The 23,839-nt window shown below is 38.2% G+C and overlaps 3 protein-coding genes across 3 annotated transcripts in view; 2 read left to right on the top strand and 1 right to left on the bottom strand.

The window, feature by feature from the left end:
* atp10a (ATPase phospholipid transporting 10A) overlaps positions 1-23,839 on the top strand; it is a 377,925-nt gene that overhangs the window by 13,162 nt on the left and 340,924 nt on the right. The gene's annotated exons all lie outside the window — the stretch shown is intronic.
* oca2 (oculocutaneous albinism II) overlaps positions 1-23,839 on the top strand; it is a 370,587-nt gene that overhangs the window by 187,691 nt on the left and 159,057 nt on the right. The gene's annotated exons all lie outside the window — the stretch shown is intronic.
* gabrg3 (gamma-aminobutyric acid type A receptor subunit gamma3) overlaps positions 1,821-23,839 on the bottom strand; it is a 130,796-nt gene continuing 108,777 nt past the window's right edge. The window contains exons 7-9 of the mRNA XM_083563379.1: positions 14,897-15,049; positions 9,771-9,970; positions 1,821-4,634 (exon numbers count right to left, since the gene is read on the bottom strand). Coding sequence (XP_083419505.1) covers positions 4,356-4,634; positions 9,771-9,970; positions 14,897-15,049 — 632 coding nt within the window. The 3' untranslated portion in view covers positions 1,821-4,355. The remainder of the gene's footprint in view (positions 4,635-9,770; positions 9,971-14,896; positions 15,050-23,839) is intronic.

Here is a 23,839-nt window from a genome sequence, read left to right as displayed (position 1 = left end):
ACAATAATTAATGCTCTCCACTACACCTCAGGCTGAACATTGTGCACCAACTTCCACCTACACCTGGATTATCACTTATATATAAACATGCACTGCTTATGGATGCGTTATTAAGGGTCTCTTCGCACATTTATCATTTTCCAGCTAAAAGTTGGACGCGTTTAAAATTCGCAAGCTGAAATAAAACTTCGGACACGACTCTAAACGTTATACATTACTGTTAAACTCGAAAAGAAATAAAAAAAATCATGAAGTCTCAGGAGTGAAATATTACTGTACAGAACTTTTGTCTGCAGGGGGTTGATGATCAAATGCGGTTAGTTGTTCTTTTTTTCCGTCCATTATTTCCCCGGGTTTGATGGATGGGTTGATTCTAAGGCCCAGTATATTATAAACAGCACTATTAGATTGAGTTTCTACCCACGCAGTACATATGGCTTTAATTCACTTACCCAAGCTTTTCCAGCATCGTGGGTGTGTTAGGAAATCTCTTCCAGAGAGAGAGAGAGAGAGAAGGAAGGAGGAGAGAAAGAGAAAGAGAGAGAGAGAGAGAGAGAGAGAGAGAGAGAAACACTATCAGTCTGAGGGGGCTAGCACCACCGATAATCAACAGCTAATAATTATTCATCATCACGCACCAAAAAAACCAAAGCAACACGAACAAACAAACCAAAATCTATGAGAACGAACTCCGAAACACTGTTAATCAGACGGTTAGAAATCGCCTCAAGTATCGCCTCAACACCATCACAACGCAAAAAAGTTCAATATATGGGAATGGAACAAACACAAGAGGAGGATCGGCTCGCCAGCACTTTTCAGGAAATCAGAAAAACATCATCAATGAGAGCACAAGACAAAACTAACCTCAAGAAGGAGAAGGAGAAAAAACACTCGTACTGGAGATAAGAGAATGTCAGAATAGGCATCGGATTATGATGTAATAATTATTTATATTTATATTTATATTTATATTTATATTTATATATATATATACACACACACACACACACAAATAAAACAACCACCAACCAACCAAACAAACGAACACAAATAAAAGAGCAATAAAAATTATTCAAGTAAATGCTACCTACAAAATAATAATTGAAAAATAAATAAATAAAAAAGAAACAAGTACTTAATCAGGTACTAAATGTAATGAAATGAATACAAAAGAATTAAAAGGTTACATTTAAAGCATTTGTTAAAATAAATTAATAAAAACAAACAACCAAAATAATAAATACATTGATTAAAAAAAATCAATTGAAATAAATCAATTAAAGCAAACAAGCAAACAAATAAATAAACAAATAAACAAATAGTTAACTAACGTACACAAAATAAATGAATGATTACATGAAAAAAGTGTTTAAAATAAACAAATTCAAACAAACAAACAAGCAAACAAACAAACAAATAAATTAAATATTGCTATTAAACATTGCAAACAAATGTCTAAATTATAATCCATGATAGTGGTTTTATAAATTGCCTATAATACATACAAAAATATATAAAAAAAAAAAAATAATAATAATAATAATAATAATAAAAACTCAGATTGCCTTCATGTGTGTATTCTCAGCTTGTCAGCGTGAATCCTTTGGCTATGACAACCGTTTTAAAGTAGATGTTATATAAAGTCTTCGGAATAACAATAGGGATCATCTGACCATGACCCTAAGGCAACTCTGTATCACAACTGAAACACATTACATTTGGTTCTATCTAACACAGTGGTGATGAAGGCTTACAGGGGTCTTTTTTTATTTTTGGCGGGGGGGGGGGGGGGGGGGGTGTTGTGTTAACACAAAATTATCCACGCTGATAACACAAAATTAATGCAACAACAACAACAAAAAAACCATGATCCAAACCCTCTGCAGTTAAAATGTCTGTTTTTGGAATTGAGATTAGATTTTTGCTTGTTTTTGCGTGAAAAAATTCAGAGATGCATCTCGATCAGCCCTTAAAAAAACAAAAAAAAACATTAGAGTACCATTAATGGACGCAAGCACATGGACACCTGAGCATAAGATTGTTATTATAATAAACCAATCTTTTGGGGAGATGTTTCACTGGAGATTTGTGGAGATTCATTCAGTGAAGTGAGAAGGCCGAGGGTGTAGTCAGGGGTTCGTTTTCATTCATGTTTAATCGGGTTGGAGTTTATAGCAGGAGATCTTCTACATCTTCGGAGATGGCTTTGTGCATAGGAGCGTTGTTATGCTGGAGCTGGAAACTTAATTTTATCGCATCCTGTACAATTTGGTGGAGAAACAGATTATAGCTGGAAAAGGTCAGGTGTCCCAATACTTTTGGGCCATATCATGGTACGTTAATATTAGTATGCGGAAAGTTCCTGGTGTCCAGGATCGGTGAACTCGGCACTTTGTTTGAAGCCCGTTATAATGTTTTATTCATAAAAACAAAAACACGTTTGAATATGAATATGAGGTTAAATATATAAAAATCATGTGTAACTTAGACACGCCTACTTTTTAGACAAACTCCGCCCCTAATGTACGTAACACAATGATTAACTTCTGAATAGAGCTGAAGTCTGTATATAAGGATCTCTATTGGAGATTATACTTTAACTTCACTATATTTCTAAGTCAATTATCTGCCTTTTCACTCAACAGTCAGTCGTTTCTTTTTATTAACGAGGATTAAAACGTAACCGGTGAAACACGCAGCGAGTCACCAATCAGGATCGAGCGCACGCTCTGTTTTACACGTGTTCTGATTGGCGCTTGGTGCATCTACTGATCACCAACATACAGTTCAGCATCAGTTCAACATCAAGCAGAACATTTAGAGAGGAACAAATGATGAAGGAACTCCAGACTCGAACTCGACACAACACACGTGACCTCGTTTACACGTTTTTATTGAAGAAGTTATAAAGAAGGTTTTGGGTTTAATGATTATTATAATAGAAATCAATCAGTGTTTGAGTCATTAATATCATTCTATTAATAGATCAGTGTGCTGAGAGTCACATTCGAGTCTTATAGTAAAGAGTATTTTAGTAGAGTAGAGAGTCTTGTGATAAAAATGATAATAGGAACATTATAGTTATAATAAATCACTACTTTGGATACTTAAGTACATTTAAAAGCAAAAACGTTTGTGTTTTATTTAAAGTGAAAGTTTAAAGGGACATTTTTACTGAAGTCACATTAAAGGGCCTCGCTGAAGCGGCAGATTTCAACTCAGGAAAAGTTGATTGGTATTTTTGGGATTTGAACTCATGACCTTTCAATCAGAAATCCAACATTAGATACTTCTTCCCTCAATTAAAATCGAGATGCATCAAGAATCTTTTGATAATCGCACGAATTGAAATCAGGGCCTAAATATTTGCACCTCTAATAATATCAAGTTCCTGGATTAGGGATGATATGAGCTATTATAACACATGCAACTCCTACTGCAGTGAATCAAAATGTACAGATTTAAATACGTTTTAGTGAAACTTCTGATTCCATTTGTGTTAGAAAAAAATCTCTACCTAAATATAAATATTCCTAAACAATTAGCCTCTAATATGATATTCCAATAAAAAGCTACTTTCTCGTACTAACAGTTGGCGTGAAGTTTCAAAGTGGAGTTTAATATTATTCATAAACAGCATGCAATGACGTCAAACTTCAGAGAAATGACCATCAAAAGAACCGAAAGCTGAAAGAAAAGAAAAATAATAATAACACACATAGTGACCACATCAGCGTTCAGTCAAAACCGGAAGCTGGACAAGTCTCTGAAAAGGATTCCTCTCTCTCTCTCTCTCTCTCTCTCTCTCTCTCTCTCTCTTTCTCTCTCTTTCTCTCTCTATCTCAGGCAGATAGCTACCCCATCCAGAAGAAGGCACTGTGGATGGCTCTGAAGGCTCCACCGCACCCGGTTTTGACTGATCACTGGTCTTCAGCTTGGTGTTTAGATGTCATGGGGTCATGCTGTGCGAGGCTTTCCAAGCCCCTCCATCAGAGCAGCTTTATCCACTTGTACTACGACTTTCTCGTTAAAAACACAAAACAAAACAAAACAAAAGATCACGCTTCTGTGATAAGTGAACTTTTTTTTCCTTGGTACCTGAAGAACAAAGGCAAAGACTTCTGGCAGGAAAATGCTACCAGACAAAAAGCCTGTGGACTTCCGACTGTGTAGAAAGAGCCGGACTCCGAAGCTTTAAGGGCTTAAAAAGTATCTGCTTGTAACTTTGCTATGGCAAAATGTTCTTTTTTCCAACTTGCCGGAAACAAAGTTCTTAATAAAGTTCTGTCGCTTGGTGCAAAAAAAAAGTCTTGTCCTGCCCAAGTCAAGTCCAAAGGGAAACAGGTGGATTGCTAAAGATAGAGGTAGCCTACCCAGTAGACGATGTTAAACAACAGAAAAGATGTAGGAAAGAAGACGCGTGAGTACGCGTCCAGTTCCAAGATGTCTATGTGGACTCTGCCCTTTCTCCAGGCCCCTCCTTTGCATTCCTCATAGCAGCAGAAGAAGCTCTGGCAGTCTTTTCCATCCAGGCACTCGTATAGACAGGCGTCATCGAATTCTTGCCAGTACATGGAGTTGTTCAGAGCGATGACTGTAGAAGGAGGTCCCACATCCAGCACTGAGTAGTTCTGTAAGACCATCACAAAATTCTGGGTAAATAATATACATAGCATGTCTGATCTGAGCTAGCAGAGCCATTACGTGGCCAAAATCGCTGTTATATTATCTGCTGAAAGACGCAAGCATTGAATTAGAATCTACGTTTGTCAGTGCACAGTCTGTGGAGTCTTTTAATCGAGACACCTTTTGAAATTTCACTCTCTTCCTTCTCTACAGAAGCTCGTCTGTTGGCCAGCCTTCGCTCCTCACGTGCATCAATGAGCCTCGGCCGCTCACGACCCTGTCGCCGGTTCACCACTGTTCCTTCCTTGGAGCACTTTTGATATATTTTGACCACTGCAGACCAGGAACATCCCACAAGAGCTGCAGTTTTGGAGATGCTTTGACCCAGACGTCTAGACATCACAATTTGTTAAACTCGTTTAAATCCTTACGCCCATTTTTCCTGCTTCTAACATCGACTTTGAGGACAAAATGCTCACTTGCTGCCTGATAAATAAATCCTTTCACTAACAGGTGCCATGATGAAGAGATCATCAGTGTTCTTCACTTCACCGCTCGTTGTGCAGAAAGATTCATATGATAAAAAGATTAAGGAGTGTAGGATGAGAAAAAAGTGAAGCATAAAGAACATTAGATACCAAGTAAAGTAAGTGTGTTACATCACAGTTACAACCCAGTGATGTTAGGTTGCAGAGCACAGGGTCAGCTGTTTGGGGCCCCTGGACCACTAAGGGCCCCAAGAGTAGCAGCTTGGTGATACTGGGGCTTGTACAGTATTGTAGTAAGCCTTGTGTACAGTAGTGCTTTCTCTCATATGGAGAAAATGTTGGAGAATTCAACTTAACCCACAATTGCCAGTTTGGCTTATCTAAACATGTTGGTTCTTGAAAGATCGTAGAGCTTCTACCCTTTCTGTTTGAGCAAAACAGAAATAAATCTATGGAAGCCTCTGTAGCACCCTGCATAAGTGTTTTATTAAGTAATGCTAAGGATTCCTTTAAGGCGTATACTACAACGTATGTCACATTATAATCAATTATGAGCAATTATGAAAGTCTTTATGTCTCACACATAGCAAAATAATCTGCTTCATATCCCAGCTTGTAGGGTTTAAGGTCAGAGTACAGGGTCAGCCATGACACACCACCTTTGACGAGATGATTGAGAGCTTTGCTCAACAACCCAGCAGTGGTATCTTGGTAGTGCTAGGACTTGAACCACAACCCTTCTGGTCAGTAACCCAAACAATTTTTTTATTGACATTTAAGGGCCTTGCTAAAGGGCCCAGGAGTGACAGCTTGGTGTGGCTGGGAACTCACAACCTCCTGACCCAATGACCTAAACGCTAAGTTACTACCTCCTCAATGGATGAATGAATCCTGGATTCCTAGATTGCTGTTACAATGGGGTTTGGTCATTTTGAAGGCTCCTCAACCTTGCCAAACAAGTCACACACAGATTTCTCCATAAGTCATTATTCTGGAATGCAGAAGCTGCTGTTGAATGCATCCCCTTTCAAAGCCTGTGTCAGATGTCCTAAAGCAACCCAGTAGGGCTTTTACCCATGCAGAGCATCCACCCCACCACCAGATCAATTATTGATCTTTGTCTCAAGGTTCTCAGGTGCCATGCATGTTTGTCCGCAACCTTGTATTTGAGCAAAGTGTTTGGTATTGACAATCTGTGACTTGAATAGAAGATTAATAGCACTTACTTCCTAAAAACCCCGATTCTAAAAGAAAAGTTGGGACTCTGTGTAAAATGTGAATAAAAACAGAATGCAAATATCATAAACCCACTATTTTATTCACAACAGAACAAAGAAAAAATATAAAACGTTGAATCAAAAGGCACCATTTTGAGAAAAAACTTCAAATTTTAAATTCATCATGGATGAGGCAATAAAAGTCTGGAAAAAGTGAGTGTTATAAAATGTAACAGTTGAAGAAACATTTTGCAACTAATGAGGTTAATAGACAGCAGGTCAGTAAGATGATTGGGGTATGAATTGTGTATCATAGAGAGGCTAAAAGCTCTTAAAAGTACAGATGGGCGGAGCTTCAACAATCTATGGAGCAATTTCAGAATGTTCCTCAACATCAAATCGCAAAACAGTCAAATATCTCATCGTTTACAGAACATATCATCAAAATTTTCAAAGAATCTGAATCATTGGCCGTGATCTTCGGGCTCCCAGGCGGCACTGCATTTACAGTTTCTCTCAGCTGCTCAGGAGCGTTTCTCGAATCAATCCAGTGAGTAAATTTCTCAAAACAATTTGTACAAGCAGCACAAAACATTGGATTTCCTGCAAAAGCATCAACTTTTCTCAAAATCCTTAGTTCTTCTCTCAAACGTAAGTATTTGCATCACATCTCATTCCATCAGAATAAAAAATTCCTTCGTCATTGTTTACAAACAAAACCATCAAAGAGTTTAGTCGTGTTTTCAGTGTTTCCTGATATAAATAGTTTTAGGTCACAGTGACTAAAAATGCACAAAATATGACTTCCTTCTGTTTGGTATCGGATTTTCAGCACAAATTCATTTATTTAATTGTATATTTGATTTATACTGATTATAAGAGACCGAACAGGATTCACACTTTTACTGTACTGTATTAGTGTTTCATTCAAAATTCATCTGCACAATTCATCAATTTCAACACATTTACAAATAAAAAAAGTTGAATATAAATGTTAAATGACGGATTCTGACGACTGGTTTAACCATTTTGCATTCAATGACGTACACAATGAACTGATGCTGAGATGTTTTTGGGGGTTAAAACTATTCAGGTGAAACCTGTAGAATATATTTTAATCAACATGAACGGAAACAACTGATACTGTAGGAAACAGCAGACACTCGTACACAATCCATTCAATGAATCTACAAAAGTATTCGCAAATTGACCAAAGCAACAAGAAATGTTCTTATGATGAGTACGAGTGACTGAATGATGTGGAGGAACAAGTCGTTTTGAGAATTTCATTTCTGATCTGAGAAACGCTTCAAAGTCACTGAGAAAATCTATAAAACAGGGATGATTCTGTAATGGAAAACACTGCATGGGCTTATTAACACCTCCAGAAATCATTGTCTCCGAGTACAGGTTGCCATGTCTTCCACAAATGCAGGTTAAATCTCTATCATGCAAAGAAGAAGTCATGCGTGAATATGATCCAGAAAGCCGCCGTGCTCTCTGCACTGAATCTCATATAAAATGGACTCAGGCAAAGTGGACGACATGAACAAGTGGAAAAGTGAAACAGAATCTGGAGTTTAAATATTTGATTTGTTTTCTATGTACTTTTGTGAATACAATATGGGTTTACAAGGTTTACAAATCATTACATTTATTGGTGGGGATTTACATTTTACACAGTGTGCCAACTGTTCTGGAATTCAGGTTGTACTTGGGTTCTCAATTCTGCTCCTGAAGATCCTCCTGTTTCTACTGTATTTCCAGCTCCAACACACCCACTTAAACTCAGGAAGAGTTAGATGAATAATGTGTGTTAGAGCAAAGAAAACACTAGATTTTAGCAGGACAGGAAGTTCTTTAAGGTCAGGCATGGGGAACTGTGATCTGGAGAAACTTTGAAGTAGGGAAGAGAAGCTTGTACTATGTACAGATAAATCCTGGTTCCATTTCTGAGGTTCATTCCATCCAAAAATCTATTCCGTGATTAACATTGCACTTAAACGCAACCCCTTTTTTTTATATAAACGGGCAAATAACAAGATGTTACAGCACCAGGCGATATCCAAATGATGGATGTGGATGGTCTGGTCACCAGGGACATTCTGTAGGCACTGCTCCTAGACTTGGCTCCTGGTAAACCCCAGTCCAGGCAGTTTTCTGGCTACCTTTATTCTGCCTTTCATGGGGGGTCTATAGGGATCAGTCTTTGTCTGAGCTCTTGGTAAGAGTGCACATAAATCTTTTAGAATTCCTTCAGCAGAGTGTTATGAAATATTGAAGTACTGCTTATGAGTGTGTTATGAATAGAAGACCTGAATAGTTGGATTGAATAAAGTGTTACCAATGGTTCTTCTAGCATCTGTGATATCACTGAAAACAGGGAACTTTGTGTTTGGGGTTCATTTAACTTAATTATGTAACTCACCTCTTCGTAGATGTACATGAAATTACGTCTGAGGTTTTAATTTAAAGTGGGAGATAATACTTATATATTTACTGTCTCCAGCTGTCCAATCATGAGCAGGAAGATGCTGTGTATATGAAAGGTTTGGGTTTTAAACATCCTGCAAATAATCTCCATGTCAAGTTGCTCAGAAACCTGTTTTTTTACCAGTCTATTGACAACCTGAGGTTCGTATAGACCGTTAGTAGGAGTTTATTTATTCTCAAAATATAATGTTTTTAATTAAAAAAAAGTTTTGAATGTAGTGAAAAACCCCCTCGAACTCCCAGACAAGCTCGGATTTATTGGTTTCTATCTGCAGGCTAATCACCATCCAGAATACAACAAAGGTGGCCAATCAACCGCCATTTTTTATTCTCTCGAAACGATCCTCCATTCGGTGATCCTCAGATAATAACATGACAAATTAGCATGACATATTCCTAGCATGCTTTAAATGCTTAATAAACCAACCCTTCCAGTGCAACTGGTGACTAAAGAAAGGGAGTTTATACTGTACTTGTGTACTTGTGATATGTACATTATACTTTCTTACGCAAATCCCAGCAATGTTGGGACAGACATGATACAGCGCCCCCTACAGCACAGAGGGTTAAAGGCCTCGCTCAAGGGCGACAAAAGTGGCAGCTTGGCAACCCAGAGATCCTTAACCCAGACCCTTAACCACTTCACTTGGCTCAGTGATAGTAGCACAAGTTTGGAACAATAAAATCTAATAAAATGCATAATTTGCTCCTCAGAATTTCCATAATGTAAATTTCAAACTTTCAATTTTAGGATATTCATATTTGTCAAACTGGACCTGAAATATCTCTTCACCCAAATAGGACCTTTCAACAGCGAGGCCACAACATGCTAAACAACAATCGATATTCTCATCGCAGTTGAACTTCTTCACGCTAACAGATGCTGGTTGAGCGTTGACCTGCTCCTGTACATGTGTAATAGTTGAGACAGAGCGGTTCTTACCGGTCTCTTGTTCTTGTTACAGGTCGGCCTGCGAATACTGTACGAGTAATAGTTGAGGGTGGCGTACTCCATGAGAGCCGCAAAAACGAAGAGGAAACACACAGTCACGAAGAGATCCATGGCAGTGACATACGAAACTCTGGGTAATGATGTCCTGGCCACGGTGCTCAGCGTAGTCATGGTTAACACTGTAGTTATTCCTGTGTGGAAAAAACAAACAAACAGACACTGAGATTACTGCTAGCAAATATGCATATACACCGTCGACACCTAAACATACGTTATTTCAACATCCTGTTCCACGTTGTGTCTCCATTTGCTGTTATAATGAGCTCCACTCTTCTGGGAAGATGTTTCACCAGATTTAGTGGAGATTTGTGGCGATTCATTAGGCCACAAAGGTGTTAGTAAAGTCAGGTACAGATGAAGGTGAGATGTGGAGGTCTGTGGTGCAGTCAGCATTCACATTCATCCCTAAATTGGGTTGGAGCTCAATAGCAGGAGATGAAAAGCAGATCTTCATGGAGCTGGAACAGGTTTGGGTCTCGTTGTTCAAGTGAAAGGAAAATTTCCATCTTACAGAACTCTGTGTCTTTCGGGGAAAACCACGTGATGGAAAAGTCAGGTTCCTGCTTTCTTCAGAATGGGAATGTTAATGCTGCTACATGTGTTTACACCAGATTCTTATTTGTATTGTAAATCAAAATTAGTTTTTATTTTACTGCAATTATATTGTCAATTAAAATTTATTGAGCAATTTTCTTCATAGGTCACGGATTCTTCTACTGCGTGTGACAATGAAATAAAATAGAATTGAATTTGAAAGTTACACCGCTCTGGCATTTGAGACTCCTCTACAAAAGATACACAAAGATCTCTTGACATCATGTGTCACACCGAACGCAGGATAGTGGAAACGGACGCAAGGCAAAAAAATAGAAACGTTTTACTATAACGGGTACAAAGGAAAAATGAGAAACAGCAAAACAACACTACAAGAACAAGAACCACAAAATCCCAATGTGATAAAAAAAAAACCAGAGGAACGCGAGCGTGAAACAAAATCAAGAAAATCGCAGAACGTAATCGCAACATAGGTTTATATAGACAAAGTAATTGTGGGGTAAACAAAGAGAACAAAGGGACACGTGCAAAATAAGACAAATGACAAAATAATGGTGGCAATACCGTATAACAAAAAGAAAGAATCGCATGGGTAGACAGGAGCGTGAGGACGTGAGTATTAGCACCGCGGATCGTCTCCATTCTGCTGAGAAAGCAATGAGTCTTTACAGAAAACTACATCAAACTAACGATTACACATAATGCAGTATTTACATACAGACACACGGATAGTTTTTGTGTTTTATTCCTCTTGTTTCTGCAGCACATTCAGAATAGAAGAGATCTTCATGTATGGAGACAGATGACTGTGAAGATCCCTAACAGGAGCAGCCCAAAGATGAAGATGTAGAAGTAAAAGAAGAAGAAGAAGAAGAAGTTTCTGCAGCACACTAAATTCTTTATTAAAATCTACATTTATTATAGAATAGATAGATAGATAGATAGATAGATAGATAGATAGATAGATAGATAGATAGATAGATAGATAGATAGATAGATAGATAGATAGATAGATAGATAGATAGACGGACGGACGGACGGACGGACGGACGGAACGCTAGATAGATAGATAGATAGATAGATAGATAGATAGATAGATAGATAGATAGATAGATAGATAGATAGATAGATAGATAGATAGATAGATAGACGGATAGACAGACAGACAGACAGACAGACAGACAGACAGACAGACAGAACCATAGAAGGATAGATAGATAGATAGATAGACAGACAGACAGACAGACAGACAGACGGACAGACGGACAGACAGACAGACATACAGAACGATAGATAGATAGATAGATAGATAGATAGATAGATAGATAGATAGATAGATAGATAGATAGATAGACAGACAGACAGACAGACAGACAGACAGACAGACAGACAGACAGACAGATAGATAGATAGATATTCTTTTTTTTGCATGTCTCAGTGATGTTAAAAAGCTGGGGTCAGAGGACAGCATCAGTCATGATACAGTGCCCTGGAGCACAGAGGGGGTTAAGGGCCTTGCTCGAGGGCCCAACAATGGCAGCTTGATGATCCTGGGTTAAACCTCTGACCTTCTCAACAGTAACCCACAGCCTTAACTACTGAGAACATCCATGAAGATTTACTCAGAAATGAATCAACACCTTCTGAAGGATTAGATGTTGCCATATGATATTTCGGCTGCAGCGACTCCGGCTTCGCCGCCCACACGCTCCGTCAGGCAGGTCCACATTCACACGCCGAGCTTTTCTCAGAAAGCTTTGCCACCGAACCCCACTGCCTGCCCCAAGGTTTTTTCCAGAGGTTTCTATGGAAACTAGAAAGCCAGATCTATTTCGGTCTGCCGTTCGGTTGTGTCCTCCTGTCGGCCGCACCGTGCCACCGCCGGTCACCGTGATCAGCGAAACCTGCCTCTTCTTAATGCACTGGCATTTTGTCAGAGAGCCGACTGTATTTCTGAGCCGAAAAAAATAAAAAAACGCGCTCATTGGAAGGCATTTGTGCAATACGGCATGATTCACACAGGCACTTAGCTCCGACGCTAACCCCTCAGACACACAACCGAGCTTACAGAGGCGTACAAAGAAAAGAGTGATCATGATTTCACTGGCTTGCTGCTTAAAATCATTTTGAATGCTTGTTACGGCAGGCCACAGCTTGATGTTTGGTTTGTATACGGCTTTCGGTTCTTCACCGAAAAGCACAAAAACATTCAAAAATTCCCCAAGTTCTTGCTATAGTACTCAGAATCCTGACAGTTTCTAAATCTATTCATGCGCCTTATAAATGTATTATAACATGCCATGAATCATCTGTAGGTCATAGTTCGTGAAGCCTTCATAAAAAAGGTCACATGCTTTCATTACATTTAAATTGCATACAGTGTTGCTATAACACTTTCCTGGTTGACCGATTGACATTAGAACTTCGTAGTACCGTTATAACACTGTCCATACATAAAGCATCCGGCACACATTGTAAAACAAAAAACAAACAAACAATGTTTTAGAGCAGTGTTGGAACAATTTATAAATAAAATAGCCTCTAGATTTATTCATAACATAGTCATAATGCATTCATAAGGCCTTATAAATATTATTTGCCTGATTTACAGTATATAAAGAAAAAGTTTATTTGAGATTAAAGCAATGGTACTAATATAGTTAGAGAATTTAGTCCTACCCAAAGACATCCATATACAATACATTCATTAAGCTTTATAAGCATTATTATTATTTTAAACATAAGAAATATTTGTGATTTATAAACGATTTATAAACAGGCATTCGAGTTCCAAAGATTATAATAGATTTAAAAAGCGTATTAATTGTCTATAAAGACCCTATATATAATAGTATGTAGATACATTTATAACATGTTATTATTCACTATTGTTGCATTATACACACTACAAGAATTATTTATATAAAAAAAAGCCATTACAGGTTATAACAAAGTATATAAAATCTAAAACCTGTCAATGTCATATGTGCGATATAATGAAATAAGTAAAGTAGCATGACAAGTTGTAATGCATTTATAAAGCATTATGCACATTGTTTTAATTTGAAATGAACACATTGTTTGAATTATGAAATTATCGACATTTTCTACAATAGAACTTTTTTACAGGAACGCCATAAAGCTGTGACATTGTCAAGTTGGAACACAAGTTATAACACTGACACGGTAATGAGTTAGTCGTCATCATTATGGATGACATTTAGTGTTTATTAGGCTCTATTACACTATTTTTTCAGCAAGCATCATTCGCTATAAAAACCTGCTAGACATTATGTAGGAGATTGGGGTGTGTTATAACACTTTCCGTTAAAACATCATCATAAATGATGATATGAATTACCTGACAAAGTAAAGGTTATAACATGAAAGCTTATTCAGAGTTACGTGAAACAATCTGACCAGCATCGTGAAATGCTTTTATAATAATGTTTTACCACTGAGTAATTGTTATTAGGCTAAATAAGACCCACATAAAGCCTTATTCCAACATGTGTGATGGAAAAACTGCCTGATGTTACATTTGTGTCAAATTACGCTTAGCTGCGTTATAACACTTTTAATGTTACCATACAGAATATACATGCCAAAAGTATTGGGACACCTGACCTTTCCGGCCATACGTGGTTCTACAGCTGTACCGGAGCTGACGAAGTTCTCAATCAATCATCTCTGCAATAATGCATTGTTGAATGTAGCCTTAAACTCCACATGATGGACTGAAAGTGGTGGTCTCCTGCTTGGCCTGACCTTTCCTTGACTGCATCTCATCTTTCTCCTGTCGTTTCTTTTTGGACTCCATTCATCAAGCTGGATGTGTGTAAAACAAATCTGTTTCTTTTTTTTTTCTTGACTGTTCATTTTCCCCCTCACCGAAAGCATAATGACTTCTTTTGTCTGACAGATTAATTGCATCCATCCTTCTTTTTTGTCCTCCGATATCTTTTCTACTGTGTTTTTCCCCCTCTCTTTCCCAACACCGGAGACAGCCAGACACAGGGACTCGTCTCCTTCACTTTCGTTTCTCTTTCTCTGGAGGCAAAGGCTCTTTGTCCACTACACAACCTGTTGTTATCTTGAAAACACACAGCAGGGATTTTCTGTCACTTCTATTTTACCAGAGAGACGAATCGCGGCGGGAAATGAGGCCGCGGAAGGTCATTGGCTAATTCCGAAAAGTGTGAGATTGTGGAAACAGATGGATTTTCTGCAACTTTGAAGACTTTCACGAACAAAAGCCACCAGGGAAATGACCTCTGTAAGAATTTCTTCTTCGTTTGCGAAGACCTATGTACGTATAATGACCTATAGATACTGTACACTCATAAGACCTTATAATCTATTCATAAAGCATTATACACACAATTATAGATTATGACTAAAACAAAATCACAATAGTATTTTTAAAACATAAAAATACCAGCACCACATGTTTCGAGCAGGTGTGTGTGTGTGTGTGTGTGTGTGTGTGTGTGTGTGTATACCTAAAGCAGTTCTGGCAGGCGTTGCATCTTTTTTTATCCAAAAGGAGACCCAGGAGAGGACGACGGTCAGGATGCAGGGGATGTAGGTCTGGATGGTGAAGTAACCCATCCTTCTGCTCAGGTCAAAATAAACCGTCATCACCACATAGTCACCTGGGGGTGGAATCACAGGTAAGCGAAAAGTACTTCTGAAAAGATTTCTATCTATCTATCTATCTATCTATCTATCTATCTATCTATCTATCTATCTATCTATCTATCTATCTATCGATCTATCGGTCTATCTATCTATAAATATTATTATATATATACACAGTAATCTCCCGCTTTACCACGGTTCGAATCTCGTGCCCCAGTTTATTGCGGAATCACGTTTGCCACATCACTAATTAGTTTGGCTGAATTTCCCGGTCTGTCTTGGAGAGCATCACAGACCAAAACACTTTTTTAAATTGTTTTATGTTGAAATAATATAATTTATTAATAAAAATATAAGTAAAATTTTAATAAAGTAGTGTAAAACACTACTACACTCTTACTGTACTCTTCCTTCAGAATCACCCAATGGTGTAGGGGGGATTCTGAAGGAAGAGTACAGTAAGAGTGTAGTGGAGGTGAAGAGAGTGTCTGATAGGGTGATGAACGTGAAGCTGGAGGTTGAAGGGATGATGATAAATGTCATCAGTGCTTATGCTCCACAAGTGGGTTGTGTGATGGAGGAGAAGGAAAGATTCTGGAGTGAATTAGATGAAGTGGTAGATGGTGTACCTAACCCAGCCATTATGGATGCACAAGCCAGTGTACTCTTAGTGCCGGTCCCAAGCCCGGGTAAATGGGGAGGGTTGCGTTAGGAAGGTCATCCAGCATAAAACATGTGCCAAATCAAATATGCGGATCACAAATGAGAATTTCATACCGGATCGGTCGAGGCCCGGGTTAACAACGACCGCCACAGGTATCGTTAGCCGACAGGGTACCGGTGGAAATTGGGCTACTGTTGGCCGAAGGAGGAGAAGGAGAGGAGGAAGACGTCTACAGAGACAGCAGGGAAAGGAGAAGTGGAGGAGAGTGGAGGTTCGGGTTGGTACTTCAAATGTTGGTACTATGACTGGTAAAGGGAGAGAGGAAGCTGATATGACGGAGAGGAGAAAGGTAGATATGTTGTGTGTTCAGGAGACCAAGTGGAAAGGGAGTAAGAGCAGGAACATTGGAGGTGTTTAAACTGTTTTATCATGGTGAACACTTATTTTAAGAAGAAGGAGGATCACAGGGTGATGTATAAGAGTGGAGGAAGGTGCACACAGGTGGACTATGTGCTATGCAGGAGATGCAACCTGAAGGAGATTGGAGACTGTAAGGTGTTGGCGGGGGACAGTGTAGCTAGACAGCATCGGATGGTGGTCTGTAGGATGGTTTTGGAGGTGAAGAAGAAGAGTAGGAGAGTGAGGACTGAAAGAAGAATAAGATGGAGGAAACTGAAGGAGGAAGAGTGTAGTGTGAGGTTCAGGGAAGAGGTCAGACAGGAGCTCAGTGGTGTTAAGGAGGTGTTGGATGATTGGGCAACTACTGCAGGAGTGTTGAGGGACGCAGCTAGAAAAGTACTTGGTGTGACATCTGGAAATAGAAAGCAAGACAAGGAGACGTGGTGGTGGAATGAGGAAGTGCAGGAGAGCATAAAGAGAAAGAGGTTGGCAAAACAGAAGTGGGACCGACAGAGTGATGAGAAAAGTAGGCAGGAGTACAAGGAGATGCGGCAGCAGGTTAAGAGGGATGTGGCGAAAGCCAAGGAAAAGGCATGTAGGAGAGCTTGGACACTGAGGAAGGAGAAAAGGATTTATACCGATTGGCCAGGCAGAGGGACCGAGCTGGGAAGGATGTGCTGCAAGTTAGAGCAATAAAGGATGGAGAGGGAAATGTGTTGACTAGTGAGGAGAGTGTGTTGAGAAGATGGAGGGAGTATTTTGAGCAGCTGATGAACGAGGAAAATCAGAGAGAGAGAAGGTTGGATGATGTGGAGTTGGTGAAGCAGGAGGTGGATAGGATTAGTAAGGAGGAAGTGAGAGCAGCGATTAAGAGGATGAAGAGTGGAAAGTCGGTTGGACCAGATGACATCCCGATAGAAGCGTGGAGATGTTTAGGAGAGATGGCAGTGGAGTTTTTAACCAGATTGTTTAACAGGATTTTGGAAGGTGAGAAGATGCCTAAGGAATGGAGAAGGAGTGTGCTGGTACCGATCTTTAAACATAAAGGAGATGTGCAGTCTTGCAGTAACTACAGGGGAATTAAGTTGATCAGTCACACCATGAAGTTATGGGAAAGAGTAGTGGAAGCCAGGTTGAGAGAAGAGGTGACCATCTGTGAGTAACAGTATAGTTTCATGCCGAGGAAGAGCACCACAGATGCCTTATTTGCTTTGAGGATGTTGATGGAGAAGTATAGAGAAGGACAGAAGGAATTGCATTGTGCATTTGTGGATTTAGAGAAAGCGTATGACAGGGTGGAGAGAGGAGTTGTGGTATTGTATGAGGAAGTCAGGTGTGTCAGAGAAGTATGTGAGGGTGGTGCAGGACATGTATGAGGACAGTGTGACGGCAGTGAAGTGTGCAGTAGGAAAGACAGACTGGTTCAGGGTGAAGGTTGGACTGCATCAAGGACCGGCCCTGAGCCCTTTCCTGTTTGCAGTGGTGATGGACAGGTTGACGGACGAGGTCAGACAGGAGTCTTCCTGGACTATGATGTTTGCAGATGACTTTGTGATTTGTGGTGAGAGTAGAGAGCAGGTTGAGAAGAGCCTGGAGAGGTGGAGATATGCGCTGGAGAGAAGGGGAATGAAAGTCAGTAGGAGTAAGACAGAGTACATGTGTGTGAATGAGAGGGAGGGCAGTGGAGGGGTGCGGTTGCAGGGAGAAGAGGTGGAGAAGGTGGAGGAATTCAGGTACCTGGGGTCAACAGTGCAAAGTAATGGAGAGTGTGTTAGGGAAGTAAAGAAAAGAGTGCAGGCAGGGTGGAGTGGGTGGAGAAGAGTGACAGGAGTGATTTGTGATAGAAGAGTATCTGTGAGAGTGAAAGGGAAAGTTTATAGGACTGTGGTGAGACCTGAGATGTTGTATGGATTAGAGACAGTGGCATTGAGTAAAAGACAGGAGGTGGAGCTGGAGGTAGCAGAGCTGAAGATGTTGAGGTTTTTTTTGGGAGTGACGACGATGGACAAGATTAGAAATGAGTTTATTAGAGGGACAGCACATGTAGGACGTTTTGTAGACAAGGTGAGGGGGTGGTTTGAGATGGTTTGGACATGTGCAGAGGAGAGACATGGGGTATATCAGTAGAAAAATGCTTAGGATGAATTATGGAAATTACAACACTATTGTTTGGTTGGAGCAAAAATGGTTTATGGCATGTTGTTCAGTGGAGCCTCATCGTTCCTAATAAACTGGAATTTGCAGCAGTGGATGATTTTGTGACTCGTTATTACAATAATTGTGTACTGCATTTTTTCGGCATGTTGTTTGTGTGTACTGCTTATACAAATTCAGCAAATACTTTCGTTATACATTCTCCATTGAAAAAACAGATCTAAAAGTGATGCTTGAGGCTTGGACCTTTACAATGATGTATAGATTGTTTAATGTTCTCCCTTTTTTCCCCTTCTTTTCACCCAACATGCAAAAATATTTAACTATCATTTAAAGTTATAAGAAAATTATTTATTATTTATTATATAGCAATAAATTGATGGAAAAACATGTAAAAATAAATGTCAAATTGAGATTTAAAGCATTTTTGCTATTTTATAAACATGTTTAAATAGTTAATAATTAATATAAAGTCACTGCTTGATGAGGAAAAAAACATTTTCTTTATAGTGTTAAGCTTCTTGGGGAAAAAAAAATAAAAAAAAATGGTTTGATATTGATAAAAAAAAAAAAAGTAGTGACTTTTTTTTCCAGATTCATCACCAAGGTTACAAAAAATATCTATTTAAAAGCGACGTGTTCTTTCAAAAGTTCTTCCTTTCATGCAGGCAATTGCTTTTAGTCCACAAAAAAAAGTGAAACCAGTTTTGTTCTTTCAAAAAAGTGATTTATTTTTTTTTTTAATTGTCCTCTACTCTAATGCCCATTTGTCACTCTTACAGTTTATTCTCCAGTCATACAAAAAGAGATTTAAAGCAGGAACCGCGAAGGCAACGTCTTTGCTTTCTCTCTGACATTCTTTATCTGACGTGGTGAATAGCGAGTTTTTTTCTTTTTCGTCCAATACGCTGCTGAAGAAATCCAGCATGGTGGCTGAAAGGCAGTTATTCACTGTGTGTCTCTGTCACAAATGAGCACTGGAACAACCTCAATGCGGTACCTTCACTCCATATGTCACAAATCTGGTGTTAATTAAACAGGTGCTGATATGTGAAATATATAAACAAATATATAAAATTAACTTTTTCAGCTGTGAGCAAATCTGTGAGCGAATGTTTTCCAGAGGAGCCACGAATGAAGCGGGATTTGTTTTTTCTAACATACGAGTTAAAAAAACTAAAATCTGCAATAGCAGTACAAAAGGTCCTTTTAATCAGATCCTGCATTTATACCCATTTGGAGCTTTTAATATAAACACAGATCTTTATAACAGATTAATAACTTATTTATATTCATCTCTAGCCTTCTTAACACTCTCATAACACATTCATGTTCACTTCCACAATTATAACAGATTAATGTTCACCTTGGATCTTTATAATACATTTATATTGACTTTCGGCCTTCATAACATATTCATTATTCAATTCCACCCTTCATAACAGATTTATATTCACCTCCAGCCTTTAGAACAGCCTTGTAACACATTCATATTCATTTTCATTGTTCCTAACACATACATATACCGTTCCATGCTTCATAACATATTCATATTTAATTCCACCCTTCAAAAACACATCCATGTTCATCTCCAGCCTTCATAGCATACTCGTAACACATTCATATCAATTTCCACAGTTCATAAAACATACATATTCAATTCCACACTCATAATACATTCAAATTCACCTGCAGCCTTCATAACACACCTATAACATTCATATTCACCTTCAGCCTTCATAACACTCCCATAACACATTCAAATTCCCCTTCAGCCTTCATAACACACTCATAACACATTCTAATTCACCTTCAGCCTTCATAACACACTCATAACACATTCTAATTCACCTTCAGCCTTCATAACACACTCATAACACATTCAAATTCACCTTCAGCATTCATAACACACTCATAACACATTCAAATTCACCTTCAGCCTTCATAACACACTCATAACACATTCAAATTCACGTTCAGCCTTCATAACACACTCATAACACATTTAAATTCACCTTTAGCCTTCAAAACACACTCATAACACATTCTAATTCACCTTCAGCCTTCATAACACACTCATAACACATTCAAATTCACCTTCAGCCTTCATAACACACTCATAACACATTCAAATTCACCTTCAGCCTTCATTAAACACTCATAACACATTTAAATTCACCTTTAGCCTTCATAACACACTCATAACACATTCAAATTCACCTGCAGCCTTTATAACACACTCATAACACATTCAAATTCACCTGCAGCCTTCATAATACACAACATAACATTCATATTCAACTTCAGCCTTCATAACACACTCATAACACATTTAAATTCAACTTTAGCCTTCATAACACACTCAGCGTGTGAAGGTGAACAGTGTTTTGTCTGATGTACTTTTTTCCTCTACTGGGTCACCACAAGGGTGTGTTCTTTCACCTCTTTTATTTGTGCTTTATACTAATGAGTGTCGTACGCAACTTGAGAGGCGCCATATCATTAAGTTTGCTGATGATTCAGTGATCGTTTCCCTCCCTGATTATGATAATTCTGTTCACGGTTCTGTACTGGTAGATTTTATTGATTGGTGTAAACTGTCCTTTTTTACTAAAGAGATGATTGTAGATTTTAGGAAGAATTGTACAGACATCTCTCCTGTGGTTATTAATGATCATACTGTTGAGATTGTACATCATTTTAAATATCTTGGTACTATAATAGATGAAAAGTTGACTTTTGGGGGCTCATGTGGATGCTGTTTGTAAAAAAGCCCACCAGCGTATGTATCTTTTACGGAAACTCCGTGGTTTTAACGTGGATAGCACTTTTATGAAAATGTTTTATTCTTGTTTTATTGAGTCAGTTATTACTTTTACATTTGTGTGTTTGTATGGATCGATTAATCTGAAAAATAGAACTAGACTTCAGGGTATTGTTAAAGTGTGTGGTAAAATATATATATATATATATAATTTTTTTTTTTCTCTCTCTCTCTCTCTGTACCTGTACTGTTTGTTGTGTGTGTTTGGGATTGTATGGACTCTGCTGGCTGTGAAACAAATTGCCCCTCGGGGATAATAAAGTTGACCTCACCTAACACATTCAAATTCACCTTTAGCCTTCATAACACACTCATAACATTCATATTCAAATTCAGCCTTTATAACACACTCATAACACATTCAAATTCACCTGCAGCCTTCATAACACACTGATATTATTTATATTCAAATTCAGCCTTCATAACACACTCATAACACATTCAAATTCACCTGCAGCCTTCATAACACACTCATAACACATTCAAATTCACCTGCAGCCTTCATAACACACTCATAACATTCATATTCACCTTTAGCCTTCTTAGGACACTCCTAACACAAAGCCACTTTAAGTTTCCATAACACACTCATAACTATTTTATGTTCACCTCCAGCCTTCTTAAAACACTTAGCACATTCATGTTCACATTCATAACACACTCATAGCACCTTCCTGTTCATGCCCAGCATTTATAATACACTTATAACAAATTAATGTTCACTTCCAGCTTTCATAGCACACTCATAACAAAATAAAAGTCACTTTAAGTCTTTATAAGACTTTCAAATTCACCGCCAGCATTTATAACACACTTATAACACATTTACATTCACTTCCATCCTTCATAACACTTTCATAACACATTTGTATTTACTTCCAGTCTTCAACACAAAAACATAGCACATTTATATTCATTTCCATTACACACTCATGTTCATCAACAACCTTCATAACACACTTATAACTCATTCTTGTTCACCCCTCGCAGAATAAGCACACACCTAGCAGAATCAAAGTCATGTTCTGTCTTTTAGATTTACTTTCGAGCCTTCATAACACTTTCATAGCACATTCATATTCCCTTTCAGCCCTGATAACACATTCATAACAGATTAAATTTCACCTTCAGGCTTTATAACACATTCATATACCTATGTAAGCATATCTTCATGGAGCTGGCTATTTAGCATGCTGGAACAAGTTTGGGTCTTCAAACTGATGTGAAGGAAAAATGTCATGGTACTGCATCCAAAAACTTCCTATACAACTGTGTGCCTCTAACTTTCTGTGGCAAAGAACCACATACGGGTGAAAAAGCCGCGTGTCCAAATACTTTTGTCTGTGTAGCGCACTAATAATATAGAAAATCCATCAGCACCAGTCAGAATCCAGAACTCCACAGCACTGTGGTGGAATAATTCCCCCCGTGTCTGATTTATAGCACAAGCGTCTTAGATGTTTACATAAATACATTTGTTTACAAAACCAAAATGTCTGCATGTGACAAATCAGGAGCAAATGATTTAACTTTGACATTTGATGTGAAGGAAGTGTGTAATCTTGTGTTATGTTCACACTCGCTCCGTTATTATGCCCGAAAGAAAATGTCAGCATATCCTTATTTTTATCAGCTGACATTTCCTCTAAAACAACCTCTTCTTAAAAAATAGCTGTGCTCAGCAACATCCAGAAAAACAAACACGCTGTATTTGTAGGGTGTGTGCTTTCAGCCTTCATAACACACCATTAATACATTTATATTCACCTTCAGCCTTTATAACGCTCTCATAACCCATTCATATTTACCTTAAGCCTTCATAACACACTCAGAACACATTTATATTCCCTTTCAGCCCTGATAACACATTCTTAATAATACATGTTTAAATTTAGCCTCCATAAAACACTCATAATAAATTCATCCTCAACTTCAGCCTTTATAACACATTCATAGCACATTCATATTCACCTTCAGCCTTCATAACACACTCATAATACATTCATATTCACTTTCAGCCTTTATAACACATTATTAATACATGCATATTCAAAATAAGCCTCCATAACACACTCATAATAAATTCACTCACCCTCAGCCTTCATAACACATTCATAGCTCATTCATATTCACTTTCAGCCTTCATAACACATTCATATTCACTTCAAGCCTTCATAACACACTCATAATACATTCATATTCACTTTTAGCCTTTATAACACATTATTAATACATGCATATTCAAAATAAGCCTCCATAACACACTCATAATAAATTCACTCACCCTCAGCCTTCATAACACATTCATAGCTCATTCATATTCAACTTTAGCCTTCATAACACCCTCATAACACATTCAAATTCACCTATAGCCTTCATAACACACCTATAATACATATATTCACCTTTAGCCTTTATAACGCTTTCATAACCCATTCATATTTACCTTAAGCCTTCATAACACACTCATAACACATTCATATTCACTTTAAGCCTTCATTACACACTCATAATACATTCATATTCACCTTCAGCCTTCATAACACATTCATATTCACTTTTAGCCTTTATAACGCCCTCATAATACATTTATATTCACCTTCAGTCTTCATAACACATTCAGATTTAGATTCAGCCCTCATAACAAACCCATAATACATTTATGTTCACCTCAGCCTTCATAACACATTCATATTCACTTTTAGCCTTTATAACGCCCTCATAATACATTTATGTTCACCTCAGCCTTCATAACACATTCAT

The sequence above is a fragment of the Silurus aristotelis genome, assembly GCF_946808225.1.
Source record: "Silurus aristotelis genome assembly, chromosome: 2".
Lineage (NCBI taxonomy): Eukaryota > Metazoa > Chordata > Actinopteri > Siluriformes > Siluridae > Silurus > Silurus aristotelis.
The sequence above is the reverse complement of the archived record's forward strand: the minus strand, read 5'-3'. Positions and strand labels throughout refer to the sequence as shown.